The sequence below is a fragment of the Dipteris shenzhenensis genome, chromosome 10, assembly GCF_047967505.1.
Source record: "Dipteris shenzhenensis isolate YYH24624 ecotype China chromosome 10, Dip_SZ_1.0, whole genome shotgun sequence".
In the NCBI taxonomy this organism is placed as follows: domain Eukaryota; kingdom Viridiplantae; phylum Streptophyta; class Polypodiopsida; order Gleicheniales; family Dipteridaceae; genus Dipteris; species Dipteris shenzhenensis.
The window spans coordinates 38,686,475-38,700,363 of record NC_141605.1 but is presented as its reverse complement, the minus strand read 5'-3'; the positions used below and the strand labels follow the sequence as shown (position 1 = coordinate 38,700,363).

The window sequence follows — 13,889 nt, the reverse complement described above, 5'->3', positions numbered from 1 at the left end:
GTATGTCTCCTAGTCGTAGCTCTGCGTCTAACCAAGGCTACTGTGACCCCCGTCGGTTGGTCTCCGACCCTAAACAAGGAGGGGATGTCCCCAAGTATGATCTGTGAGTTAACTCTCTGTCTGAGCTGTTGGATCACAGGCTCCGGGTCACGATCATGTCGAGGTCTCGCCTCGTAGGGGTCTATGTGATCTCGTAGAAAGAACTCCTCTGAGCACCTCATGAATGAAACCAGCCAAACATTGCTGGTCTGGGTAGGAGAGGAAACGGGCCAACACCCCATAACTATCTCTGAAGAGGCAGTAGAAATGCCCTCGAATCTCATAGTAAATAGGACACCTGAAGATGAAATGCTCCTCTGTCTCAACCTCCTGCATGTCACACAGGTGCATATGCGCCTCTCCTTGGGTAACCTCTCTGCTCTGCCGCTCTCGATATGAAGTCTGTGTGAAGAGACTCGAAACTGCCCAAGGGAGATCCTCAGCGAGTGGGGTAGGTGAATCTGCGTGTATCTTGGGGGATCAATGAAACCCTTCGTTGTGATACGTAAGAAGTGATCTCTGTAGACGCCCAGCTTCACTGGAAGATCACTCGGGCCCAACCAAGTCCGGAATGTGTGTAGCTATAGTAGATCCTCACAGATAACATGGTTGACCTTGTGTGATAGGAGGGGAGAGAAAGGAGCATCCATGCCGTACTGGAAAGGATGTAGTCTGTCCATGTGGAGCCCAAGTCCTCCAAACCATCTCTCTGTGTGTGCATACCGGCACCTCTGATCTCCCCTTGCTACAAGTGCCATAGAAGAGGACAGTGCTAGCCATGGTATCCTGCTACGCCCGGATGTGTAATCCCCATACTCCTTGACTTGGTACAAATATGTAATGACCTGAAATGCAACATCTAGCTGTAATGGGGGTGACCCAAACTTCGCCCGAATGATCTGGTGAGGGACGGATAGCTTACCACGGATCATCCGTGATAACATGAGAACCTGTAGCTGCTCCACCCTGGCCCACTCTGTATCCGACAAGTCTGGCCCCCAGCATGGACTGCCATACATCTCTGCCGGGCGGACCAAGGAGTCAAAAAACAACCCTTTGGTCCATGGATCCTGAAAGTGAGAGCGGAAGCACTATCTCTTTAGTCTAGCCAATGAAGCATATCCTCTGCTCAGGCACGCCTGCATCGCGGGTCTCACGGTGAAGATGGGTTCGGAAAAGACGACCCCCAGATAAGTGTATGGTGAAACTACCTTAACAGGGGACCCATCAAATGCAAAATACTCATCGCGCATGACGGCTCGAGATGTATTGAAGATCATAACCTTGGTTTTACCCAAGTTGATCTTCAAATCATGAGACTCGCAAAAGGACTGTAGTGCGTCAAGGTGTCTTTGGAGTCCCTCTGCTGAGGAAGACAAGAGAGCCACGTCATCTGCGTAAAGTAATATCTGGATTAGCGTGCTCGCGAGAGAGCAGCCTACCCCACCCTGTGCCTGCATCACTGTCTCGAGCTCATCAATGTAGAGGCCAAACAAGGTAGGTGATAATGGGCACCCTTGTTTGATCCCGATAGTGCTATGATCTTGTTTGTCCATCCAGATCCTGTCCGGACTCTGCCTGAAACTCGCTCATAAAGTGCTATGACAGCCCAAATGATCTCCTAGTTGTAACTTTGATTCTGTAGGCGTCGTATGAGGCGGGCTCTCAGAATGGTGTCAAATGCCTTGCGAAAGTCCACAAAGCAACAGTAAATCCTCTGCTTCCGTGCCCTCACCTCCTCGATGATACATTTGAGCGTGAGAATGTGGTCCATGGTCCCATGATCCCGCTTTCTGAGTCCTCAACACTCCGCAAATCTGCTGACCTCAGAATCAAGTACTGATTCATAAATCTTGGACATGACATGTCCAATCATAATGGTCCTGTAGTTCTCCGGGTTTATAGGATCCCCTGCCTTGTGGATGGGTGAGATAGTGTTGATGGTCCAGGTGCGTGGAAACCCCAAGCAAACGGCTTCATTTAAATAGCTTGGCTAAGATTGGGCTAGGATGTTAATCCCATATGCAATGAACTTAGTGCATAGTCCCTCATCATCCTTCGCTCGGCCATTATGAAGTTTCATTACAGCGTCCTTTACACCCCCCCCCCCCCCCCTAGTGAAGAGGGTGCTGGATGTGGGGCATGGCTTATGTGATAGGTTAGGGGCTGGTTGATTTGGGATATCATAGAGTGTGCGTGCATAATCAGACCACAGCTGAGCGTCAGTGAGTGGTGGGGGGGACCGTCCCTCTAGAAATCTCTGCCAAAAGTCCTTAGAGTTGTCACTGAACAGAATATTCAATAGCTTCTGCTCGTTTTAACGCACGAAGTCAAGTTTCTTCCTGCGTACCAGACGACAGTACTCGCGTAGCGTCTTTGGTTCATTGGAAGGCTGTTTTTTGTTTCGAATTTGAGCTGACGGCATAAAGCCTTACACTCATCATCGTACCAGCTATTACAGGGTACGGTCCCAGGAGGTGGTGGGCGGATGGAGCGGGTGGTGTGGGGGAAGGTGTGAAGAGCAGCCTCGTGTAGTGAGCAAGTGACTAGGGCAGCACGGTTCTCTAATAAGGGTATAAAGTCAATGTATGTGAGGAGTATGTACATACGGCCAGAGTAAGTAGGTGAGTGATCGCGATCAAAGCGTATATCATGGTAGGTGGAGTAAGAACTCAACGGGGTAGAAAGTGCTATGCGGCCGGGGGGTAGAAATGCTAAAGAAAAGATAGGTATGATAAGCCCTTGGAGGGAGAGGTGCTACGGTAAAGTCAGTGATGCGAGATGTGAAGGCAGGGGAAGGGGATCCCATGATGTAGTCCACAACACTGAAGCCTCCCCGATGTGGGCCATTTGTCCAGACCATTATAGATAATGAGATCATGTATCCTGTCGAGGTCTAATAGGGCCTGCCCATAGGATGTGAGTGGTCCTCGTCTGTCAACCGAAACTCGTAGCATACCTGTCTCCTCAAGGTCAATGTCTGACAGTAGAGTGGAATCATCCCTGAAGTCGAGGAGTGGTGCCTGACGAGCGCGTGTTCTCGTGTTAAAGTCCCCAACTAGGAGGACTTCCCTGCGGCTAGAGAAGTCCAGAATGGACTGATAAAGAGCAGCAAATGGGGATGTCTCATCCTCCCCTTGAATATCTCTGGCAAAGCGGGAGGTCTCGGGGGGGGAAGTAGCAAACTGTAATAAACAAATCTCGGCTATCCATGTGTTGAATCCGGATCCAGAGAAACCTGGAGTGTGGATCTCTCCGCTCCACTGAGATGGCCTGCAAAAGTGTGGATCTGTAAAGGACTGCGACGACTCCTGATCCTCGAACCCCTCTTGTATCCCTCGTCTCATCTTTGTAGGCAAACTCCCATGTATACCTGCTGACTATTGGTAGTGGGCACTCTGGACTCTGATGTGTCTCTGTGTAAAAGACTATGTCGTGACCTGTATAGGATTTCGAGAAGTTTCCTGGTTCTGACCATAAGGTACCATTACAGTTCCAGATGGTACAGGATAGGGTCTCGGATGTCTAGGTCTAATAGACCCCGTCTCCCTATGCGGGAGGAGAGGTGGGTGCTATACGGGGACCTGTAAGGAGTCGTCCATCTCGTATTACTCCCCACTTTCCCTCTTTGCAGGCCTGATCCCGCTGCTGCAACAGAAAACGCCTCTCCTCAATTTGTAGTGGAGTGAGGTCGTCGTCCTTGGAGATCGTTGGCTGGTCTCGTAAGGCTGACCTACGACGTAAAGCCGAAAGTCGTGCTTGGGCATCATGGAACTGTATGATAAGGGGCTGCTCTCGGTTGGGGTCCCTCCCAACCCGCCATGCTCTCTCAATCCTGTGCTCAGTCACCCCTAGGGTAGTGGTCACGAAGGCCTGCGCATCTGCCATCGAGGTGGCCTGAGTGCGGGGAACCCCACGTAGTCTAATGTTGAGAGCCTTGCTGGCTCTCTGCTGTTGCTCCAGGAGGGTAGCTGAAATGGTTACCCTTGTAGGTTCTCGTTTCGCTACGTTGACCCATCTGGACGTCTCCTTGATGGCAGATTGCGTGCTCGCAACCTATGCCTCCACAACTGGGGTGCTCCCTGGGACTGTACGTATAGCAGTGACCTCCTGTCGGAGCTGTGAAATCTCCTGTCTGAGCCCTTGAATAAGATCAGCCTGGACTCGGATAGCCTGAGACTGCTCCTGTATGAGTTGTGCCTGCTCCTGGGTGAAGCGTGTCTGCTCTTGTGCGAAGCGTGACACCTCCCTCTCGCGCTCTCGGATGCTCTGGACCTCCATCAGCAAGTACTCCCAAGCCTCTGATGGGTCAGCTCGTCCGTGCTCTAACGGAATTTGAAAGGACTGTGGCCTGAAAGTGTGAGGAAGAGATTGGAGGTTGGGTGATGACTGGGTAAGATGGGTACGGTATGGGGATGATGAGGCGATCCCAGCAGGGTGAGGGAGCGTGGGCTGACTAAGAGGCAGAGGGGAGAGAAAGGTCGAGTAGTGCGGAACAGTGTATGACCCCTCCAAAGTAGGTGTCATAATCGGAGAGAGAACTGTTGCGGGAGAAGATGGGAGAGATGGAGTCAGTGACAACCCCTCTATCCTAGGAGAGGGTGGGGCAATCGATGTCATGGGTAGGGGTATATCAGAGCTAGTAGCTGTGACTGTAGAGGCTGTGGGTGGAAGTGGAGCTGGAACTGGAACTAGAGCTAACGCTGAGGCTGAAGCTGAGGTTGGCGCTGAGGCTGAGTATGAGGATGTAGCTGAGACCGAAGCTGAGACTGAAGCTGAGGCAGAAGTTGAGTCCATTGCGGTTGTAGCGTGTGTTCACATCTTCGAGTTTTAGCTGTGTTGGTTTTTTGGCTTTGTTGTCATCTTTCTTGGTGGCTTTATCTGTGTCCTTGTCACCTTTCCCCATTTTGTTTGATTGACCCGTGTTCGGTGCGGATCTTAGTGCCAGGGAAAAAATTAGGGGCGAATTTTAGCCCAAGGGCTAATTTAGAGGCTTTCCCAAGTTGGTTGGGCTAATATTTAGAGGTTTAAATTTGATAAATTAGCCCAAAAATAAAGGTTTAGAGCCTCAAATTTGATAAATTCGCCCTAAAAGTGGTGGCAGGGCTAATGTTTATAACTCTATATAGGGAACAATTCGCCCATTGGCCTACACTGTCATAATCTTATTCCATCCTTATTTACCCCCAGGGGGCTGAAAAGAGGCGGGGAGCGGGAGAGCTCAATGGATGACTGCCCCTTGTATCTCTTTCCTATTCTTCTTGATGTTCTTGATTTTCTTGATTTTCTGCAGGTCAAGGACAGATGTCGAGGTGCTGTGGGGGGGGGCTGTTGGCCAAGAGAGGCAGCCAGGGGCTGTAGAGAGTGTAGGGGGCTGTAGATAGGCTGAGAGCAGGCAGGGGGGCTAGGAGAGGTGTCACGACAGGGAGGGAGTGGCTGAGGGCGTAGCGGGAGTAGTAGAGGGGTGGCGAGGGGGTGGCTGAGGGGTGGCGGGGGGGCTGTAGATAAGCACAGAGCAGGCAGGGGGGCTAGGAGGGGTAGAGGGAGTAGCTGAGGGGCCACGGCCACGAGGGGGTGGCTGGAGTGGAGGAGGCGGAGCAGAAGGGGAGGAGGCGGCGCAGCAGAGGGAGCTGCAGCAGGCGGGAGGGAGCTGCAGCAGGCGGGAGGGAGGCGGAGCAGGAGGTGAAGAGGCGGAGTAGAAGGGGAGGAGACGGAGCAGCAGAGGGAGCTGCGGCGGGCGGGAGGGAGCTGCAGCAGGCGGGGAGGAGGCGAAGCAGGAGGGGAGGAGGCAGAGCAGCAGAGGGAGCTGCAGCGGGGGGGAGAGAGAGAGAGAGAGAGAGGAGAAGAAGAAGAAGAAGAATATATTATCGTCCTCTGAAGACCAAAACCGGCCTATGGGACCTGGGCAATACAATATCACAAGTACATGAAAGCTCCTCCCGAAGATGGGAGGGTGGAAAGAGAAACCACCTTCTAGGATTCAGGTGGATTCCTATGCTTGAAGAGCTTATACACAAATGTTCCTAAAGCTGAAGGTGACCCTTTATGCAGCAAATCAGCCAGTTTGTTATGTCCCTCAAGGAGGTGATTGAACTCTTCCCTAATGTGTGCATAGTGAGGGCATATCATTACCATGTGTTCTTCTGTTTCAACCATACCTTGATCACATAGTTGGCATATTCTACTCTCCCTTGGCATCTTTTTCCATCCCCCTGTTTCTATTTGCAGCTGGTGTGATCGGGTGCGAAGTGAGGCTAAAGCCCTCCGTTTATGCACTGCTATAGGTGTACATATGTACTTCTGCGTTGTTGTCTCCCTTCCTGTATAAATTGACCAATATTCGGGGTTGATATATGTGCGATAGTACTCAAATTTATCTTTGTTTTCTGCTGTTTGCCATTTCCTGTGTAGTGCATTCAGCAGGTCATAATGAAAAGCCTCTTCATCAATCTCCTCTGAAGAGTAGTTTAAATACTCTTCTACTTCCCACTTCTTGAACCATTTTTTTAGGTCCTGTGCCCATCCGGATGTCAAAATCTTGCCCTTGTTTGTCTTTTGAAGCTTCTGACTTTCATTCCATGCTCTCTTTGGTAGCCTTTCATTATCCATGCACTTGACCTTTGTGATGTATCTGAGTACTCTCTTCAGAGCATGTAGCTCTATGGGTATACATCCTGTCTCTAGGAGTAACAAAGAGTATGGTGTAGTAGCCTCGATGCCCAGGTGCCTCCTAATGAAAGACTTTTGCATTTTCTCTATCTCATTCCACGTTGATGGAGATATACTCCCACCCCATACCTCTACTCCGTAGAGTACTGTCTGTATCACATATGCCCCAAAGATCATATTTCGTACTTGCCACCTTCTCGTATTGCTATTGTTGCACTCATTTTCAAATTGGAAGTATTTTGCCCATCCTGCATCAAGTCTCCGTTGCACACAGCTGTTCCATCTATTATTGGCGGGGATTTCAATACCCAAGTATTTGAATGAGTGCACTGTCTCAATGGGTTGTCCTTTATATGAGAGAGAGAGAGAGAGAGAGAGAGATTGCTTGCCAAGTCTATCAAAGTATGCCCCTCCATGGGAAGGTCAATCCCTGAGAAAGTGGTTCCAAGGCAGATGTATGAAAAAACTATCTCCATTCTCTCTTCATGGTATAAACACAATATTGGAAGTCAGGACCACATATTAATGATGCTTCTTGAATTTCTCATAGTGCATCGAAAGATATTCAAACTGTCTTTTAGCACATGCCTAAATCTGACTGTTTGGTGGTTGATGAAAATGCTTGTCACAGAATTCAAACCAGAACATCCAGAATACACTGTTGATGACTCTAGCTCTCGATGGAAGATGAGTCGCAGTGAGGTAAATATTTTGTAAATAACGAAGTGCTTCATTGTACCATAGTCAGACATAAATTTTAGGTGTTTGTTTTTGTTATAGCTTTTCCTCATTGAAAGATTATCGAGGAGTAAATATTCCCAGTTTATTAGCTAACAGCATGAAGCAGTGCTCAGCTAACAACTTCTAGCCACACTTGATCTTTTATTATTCTGAGGATTTAGCTTCTCTTGAGTATGCCTTGGAGTATTTGCCCTAACCAAGAAAGTCAATATATTTCTTTACAACCAACCCAATTGCATAAGATTTTTACGCACAAAATGAAAACATGAATTGTAGAGTTTTCTCCTCTTTTCTTTTGGGTGGTGCCAAATGCCTTTCTGAGACCACCTGATGTCTAGCCTTTCTCTCTTCAGTGATCATTGTCAGGGTAAAATGAGGCCCAGTGTGAAGTAAGTGGCAGCCCTACCTGTCTGCGGGTTCTTTGCCTTGTTATCTCTGCAACATCAAAGATTTGTTTGTCAAGTACGGCCTTGTACACCTGGGCCACGACATGGCTGAAATTAATTGTGTAGCATTTTGGGTCATCGGTCCCCCGCCTTGAGGATGTGTATGATATTGTGCTAGAGAGCGAATCACTTTAAATAGGAGCCAATCACCCAAGCATGGAAAGATGTTCCATTTGGGGCCCTTGATGACCTTTGGCCCTCCCATTATGAAGCTTCGGTATGGCATGTTGCACTTGTTCAATTGCTCTCTCACAATTCAGAGAGGTACAACAAGATTAGACAAAATTAGACGTATGTTCTACACAATTAGGGTCTCCACAACCCTGTATGTAACAGTGCCACATTGCAGGTGTAAAAAATTATTGTCTCATTCGTAAGCTGCCCTAATTGACGTAACAAATGTCATTTTTGGATCAAATCAATGGTGGTTTAATTATTCCATCAAAAGTACGTAAAATTCAGCATATACCTTGCAGCCTGAGCTGTCCCTGCACCATGCAAGTTCCTACCGCCTAGTATCAGCTACCTGTTTATTTATGGTGCAAAAGATGGGATCTGGACAAATCTACGTTTACTGTTGCCACAGGTGCATAATTGTTGCGACCTTTTAGCCATTGGTATGGCCTGGTAGGCCACCTAGGACATTTAGTCCACTTGGTCTAGGTGGGACACTCAGTCAACCTAGTACGCTTGTGTGTATCGGACCCCATATTGTACTTCATTTTTTGCAGTTTTTGACCTGCCCATACACAGGCGATATCATTCTGCTTCCGTATCTATTGGTACAGTCCATACAGTTGTACGGATACGTCGATTTTGACTGTGAATTGTTCGTACAGCTTCTACGCATGTATCCGTACACGTTTTGTGACTTTGGACAGATCCGCACAGCTCCAAACAGCTTGTTTTCTTGCAGTTCAGCTCCCATTTGCTGTTGCATAATTGCATTTGCAGATTGCAGGGTGTACTTTGGGGCTTTTGTGAGGGTTGACTGCACATTGCAGAGACATTGCATGGTACAGCTGCGTTTTGGGATTTTTCTTCAATTTACATTGGACCAGACTTGACTTTGGATTTTGTTGATATATGATGAACATGATGGTGATGTTGATGTTATGACTATGTTGTACTGATTTTGTTATGACTATGTAGCATTTAGCATTTAGCATGGGTGTTGATGCTCGTTTATAGCTCCACCCTTTCACCTTGTTGTATCAGGTTTCTCACAGTCTCATAGACCCATTGGTCTTTTGCAATTTCGCTCAGCTTTTGGTCTGTTTGCATTAAGATTGCATTTTGAAGTTGAAATTCTGCACAGTTGCCCTCTTTTGGCACATTTGTCCTCGTCAGAAATTGGGGATTTTGCCAAAATTGCACTATTCATCTCTCTAAGTACTCGGTGAAGGATAGAGAGAATGAGTGAGAGCAAGAGAGATTGAGAGAGTAGGGAGCTTGGAAGCTGAAGACGTAGTTGCAATAGAATAGAGTAAGTGAGTACAACTCAAAGTGAGAAAGATAAAGTTTTGTCTTAGTGACAAAACCTTAGTAGTCACTAACCATAGTTAGTGAACTAACTGCGGTTAGGGGGAAAAACCTCTTAAAGAGGGAAAAGTGCCCCTAACTAGCTTATTATATTACATTGGTCACTGCTGAATTATATCTATAATTCTAACACCCCCCTGCAGTGCCAATGTCATGTACAAGGCTAATCAATCACCAAATGGATATAAGTTCAGGGCACTGCGAAATGCCTCAAACTTCTCACGTGGTAGTGCTTTGGTGAAAATATCTGCAACGTTGTCATGTGTGGACACAAAGATCATACTGATCTCTCCTGCATGCAACTTCTCTCTGACGTAGTGATAGTGAACCTCAATGTGCTTCGTGCGAGCATGAAACACTGGATTCTTTGCCACTTCAATGGCACTCTGACTATCAGTGAGAATTGGAGAAGGACCCTCCAAAGAAAGATGAAGATCAGCAAATAAACGTCTCAGCCAGACACATTCAACTGTTGCTGTGAAAGCTGCCCTGTACTCAGCTTCACATGATGAGGTAGCCACTGTAGATTGTTTCTTGCTCAGCCATGAAATGCAAGATTTACCCAAAAAGAAACAATTGCCACTAGTGGACTGCCTAGTGTCATAATCACCAGCCCAATCGGAATCACTGTAGGCATGCATCTGCAAGTCACCCCCCCTGGGAAATAGTAAGCCAAAAGACTTGGTGCCCTGCAAATAACGGAAGATGCGCTTAACTGCCTGCCAATGCATAGTTTTGGGGCTGTGCATGTACCTGCTCACCTGAGATACTGCAAACTGAATATCAGGCCTAGTATTGCAGAGATATATGAGGCATCCAACAGCTTGACTGTAAAGTGTGGCATCAACTGATTCTCCTGCATCATGCATTGTGAGTTTCAGCCCCGGTTCCATAGGAGTGGATATGGGCTTACACTCTTGCATGTTAAATCTGTCCAAGAGTTTTTGAACATACTTGGACTGAGACATAACAGTGCCACGTCTCTCATGAGAGAACTGGATCCCCAAATAAAAGTGAAGCAGCCCCAAATCTGACATGTCAAAGTTGGTCTGCAAATCAGCTTTGAAATCTGCAATTTTTTCTTCATTGGACCCTGTGAGCAGTAAGTCATCAACATAAAGAAGGATGACTAAGATTTCCCCCCCATCCATCTTGATGTAGAGGGTGCTCTCAGTATGACTATTGTGCAGCCCCTTGCTGGTCAAAAAGGCATGTATCTTGGCATACCATGCACGAGGGGCCTGTTTCAGCCCATATAAAGCTTTATTGAGCTTACATACTTGAAGTGCATTTGCTGTAATTTCAAAGCCTGGAGGCGGTTTGACATACACCTCTTCCAGCAAGTCCCCATTTAAGAAGGCTGTTTTTATGTCCAACTGATGAACATTCCACTCAAAATGTGCAGCCATTGCAATTACTGATCGGATGGTGGTCATCCGGGATGTAGGAGCAAAAGTCTCCTCATAATCTATGCCCTTTTTCTGAGCATAGCCCTTAGCAACCAGCCTGGCTTTATATCTGTCAATGGAGCCATCGGGCTTCCGTTTGACTTTAAATACCCATCGTGTGCCAATAGCATGTTTACCTTGTGGCAAGTCCACAACATCCCAAGTCTGATTTTTAGCAATGGACTGCAACTCATCGTGCATGGCATTCATCCAATGCACATTACCTTTTGCCTCTTCAAATGTGGCAGGCTCCTCTTCATCAAGGAGAGTACCTGCATATGCTGATTCCACTGAATTAGCACCTTTCATGTGCCTTGCTGCACTGCGAGTCCTGCCAGGTAACGGAGCATCAAGTTTACTTTCCCTGAGAGTCTGTAACAGCCAGTTTGGGACTGTTTTTGCTGCATGTATGTCTGCAATTTCTTGCTGCACCACCTGTTCCACTGCCTGTGGAGGAGGCAAGACATCCTGTGGCGGAACTGAAGCATTTGAAGGTTGCTGTAAATTCTGATTTGGATCAGAAAAATCAGCAGAGGAACCCAAAGCAATGGGTAGCAACCCTTGAAAGACATCCTCTGAAGATGAAGGCATTTGAAATTCAGCCTGAGTGTGAGCTGAATTTTCAGAAAATATTACATCTCTACTTACAATGATTTTGCGTGTAGCAGGATTGTAGAGACGATACCCTTTGCTTTCTGCACTGTATCCAACAAATATGCATTTGATGGCTTTATCTGACAATTTGTGCCTAAATTCAACTGGCACATGTGCATAGGCAAGGCATCCAAAGACTCGGAAGTGATCCACTGAAGGCTTCCTGTCATTCCAGACCTCAAAAGGAGTTTTAGTTTTTAAAGCCTTGAGGGAGCCCTGTTCAAAATGTAATTGGCACACATTAAACCCTCTAGTCAGAATTTATGAGGCATGTGTTTGCTTTTCAGCATACATCTGTCCATCTCCATGAGAGTTCTATTTTTCCTCTCAGCTTTGCCATTTTGCTGAGGGGTCAGCCTGACTGTGAGCTGATGCACAATACCCTTTTGCTTGAGAAAAGCATCAAATTCTGCTGATAGGTATTCCCCACCTCTATCCGTGCGTAATGTCTGTATCTTGAGTCCGGTTTCATTTTCAACCATGGCTGAAAAGTGTTTAAACACTGTGAACACTTCAGATTTCTTTTTCAGCCCATAAACCCAAGTAAAATTGGAGTAGTCATCAATAAATGTGACAAAGTAGAGATGACCACCCAATGACGGAGTCCTCATGGGACCACAGACATCACTGTGTATAAGCTGCAATTTGCGAACAGCTTTAACTGAACCATCCTTTTTGAAGGGGAATCTATGCATTTTACCTAAAATGCACCCTTCACAGGCATGTGGAGGAGGTATCTCAAGAGGTGGCAATGCATCAACCATTGAAAATTTCTGAAGTGTCATTAAGCTGTTATAATGCATGTGGCCATATCTGGCATGCCATAGTGCTGCATTTTGCATGGCAGTTGTAGGGGTAGAAACTGCCAGAGCATGGGCTGCTCTTTTCTCAAAAATATCAAGCTGAAAAAGCCCACGCAGCAAAGTACCAGATAACTTTAAGGCATAGTTAGCTTCGCTGTCTCGGATAGCACATTTGTCATCCTCAAAGATGACCTGAAATCCCCCTTTGTTAAGAGTGGACACTGAAAGGAGATTTTTGGTTATGCCAGGCACATATAAGACATCTGAAAGTCTGAAAATTGAGCCATCAATTGCAGTGAGCTCAACTTCTCCTGTGCCACGTACTGAATATGAGGAATTGTTGGCACAAGTGACTTTCTTACCAACAGGAGGTGGATGCAAGGAAGCAAGAAGACACTTCCTAGAAGTGATGTGCTTGGATGCACCGCTGTCAAAATACCATGTGTTTAGTGTTTCATTAACACTGAAAGCAGATGCATCTGTAGAAGAGTCAAAGCTGCAAGTCAAAAATGCATATGTATCATCACTGCAAGAGGCTGTACTATCCCGAGCATCTGGAACAGCCAACCTAGAATCTGAAATGCAAGAGAAAAAGGCATAATCTTGACCAACAAAGTTGGCTGTAGCATCCCCATTGTCAGATGCACAAGGGGCTGAATCTGAAACAGCCATTCCTGTGCTGTTTTTCTTTTCTTTTGCAATCCTTTTCCTGCATTCTGCTATGTGATGACCTGGCTTTTTGCAGTAGTGACAAAAACCCTTCTTTTTGGGCTTACTTGCATCACTTTTAGCCTTTTGTGAAGGCTGTCCTGACCCACTGGAAGGCTGATTTACTGCTGTCTTTGCCTGTCCCTTTGTTTTTTATTTAAATTTTGAGAGCATGGCTTGTTCACCTGCACGTGAAGCCAAATTTTTCCTGGTCTGCTCTTCCTGAAGCAGAAGTCCTATCAACTCATGAAAAGTGAGAGGATTTGCACCCCCCCTCAATGATAAATTCAGCGAAGTGTGAAAGCTGAGATAAGACTCAGGAAGAGAATTCAGAGTGGTTGTGATCATCTCTGAATCAGGAATAATTTCATCTATGTTTAACAATTGCTCTCTGAGATCCTGTAGCTTTGTGAGGTGGACTGACATGGAGTCACCCTCCTCCATATGTGTATTGCTCAACTCTCTTTTTAAGAAAGATACCCTGGCATCATTCCGTGCTGCATACATGCTTTCCAAAATATCCCACGCTGACCGGATATGCGGAATGATTGATCTTTTCACTGAAAGAGAGATGCATGACAAGGCAAAGGCATCTCGTGAATCCCATCTCTTCTGCTCTGGAGTATTGACTGTAGCTGCACCAACAACTTGTCCTGCAGCTGCACCCTGTGCACGACCTCTTCCACCTCCTTGCTGAGGAGGGGTAGCAGGTGCAATATCTGCTGGTCGGATTTCATCCCCATTGACATAATCCCATAAATTGCGAGAAATCAGAATATTACGTACCATGAAACTCCAGAGGGAGTAGTTGGTACCATCCAACTTGTCTTCCTGTGAAA

At 46.8% G+C, this 13,889-nt stretch overlaps 1 protein-coding gene across 3 annotated transcripts in view; it reads left to right on the top strand.

Annotated features, from left to right (window-relative positions):
- Positions 1–13,889, top strand: part of LOC147897789 (uncharacterized) — a 160,285-nt gene that overhangs the window by 125,133 nt on the left and 21,263 nt on the right. For all 3 annotated transcript variants that reach the window (XM_087380506.1, XM_087380508.1, XM_087380507.1), the window contains one exon: positions 7,340–7,410. In XM_087380506.1, the coding sequence (XP_087236632.1) occupies positions 7,340–7,410 (71 nt within the window). The remainder of the gene's footprint in view (positions 1–7,339; positions 7,411–13,889) is intronic.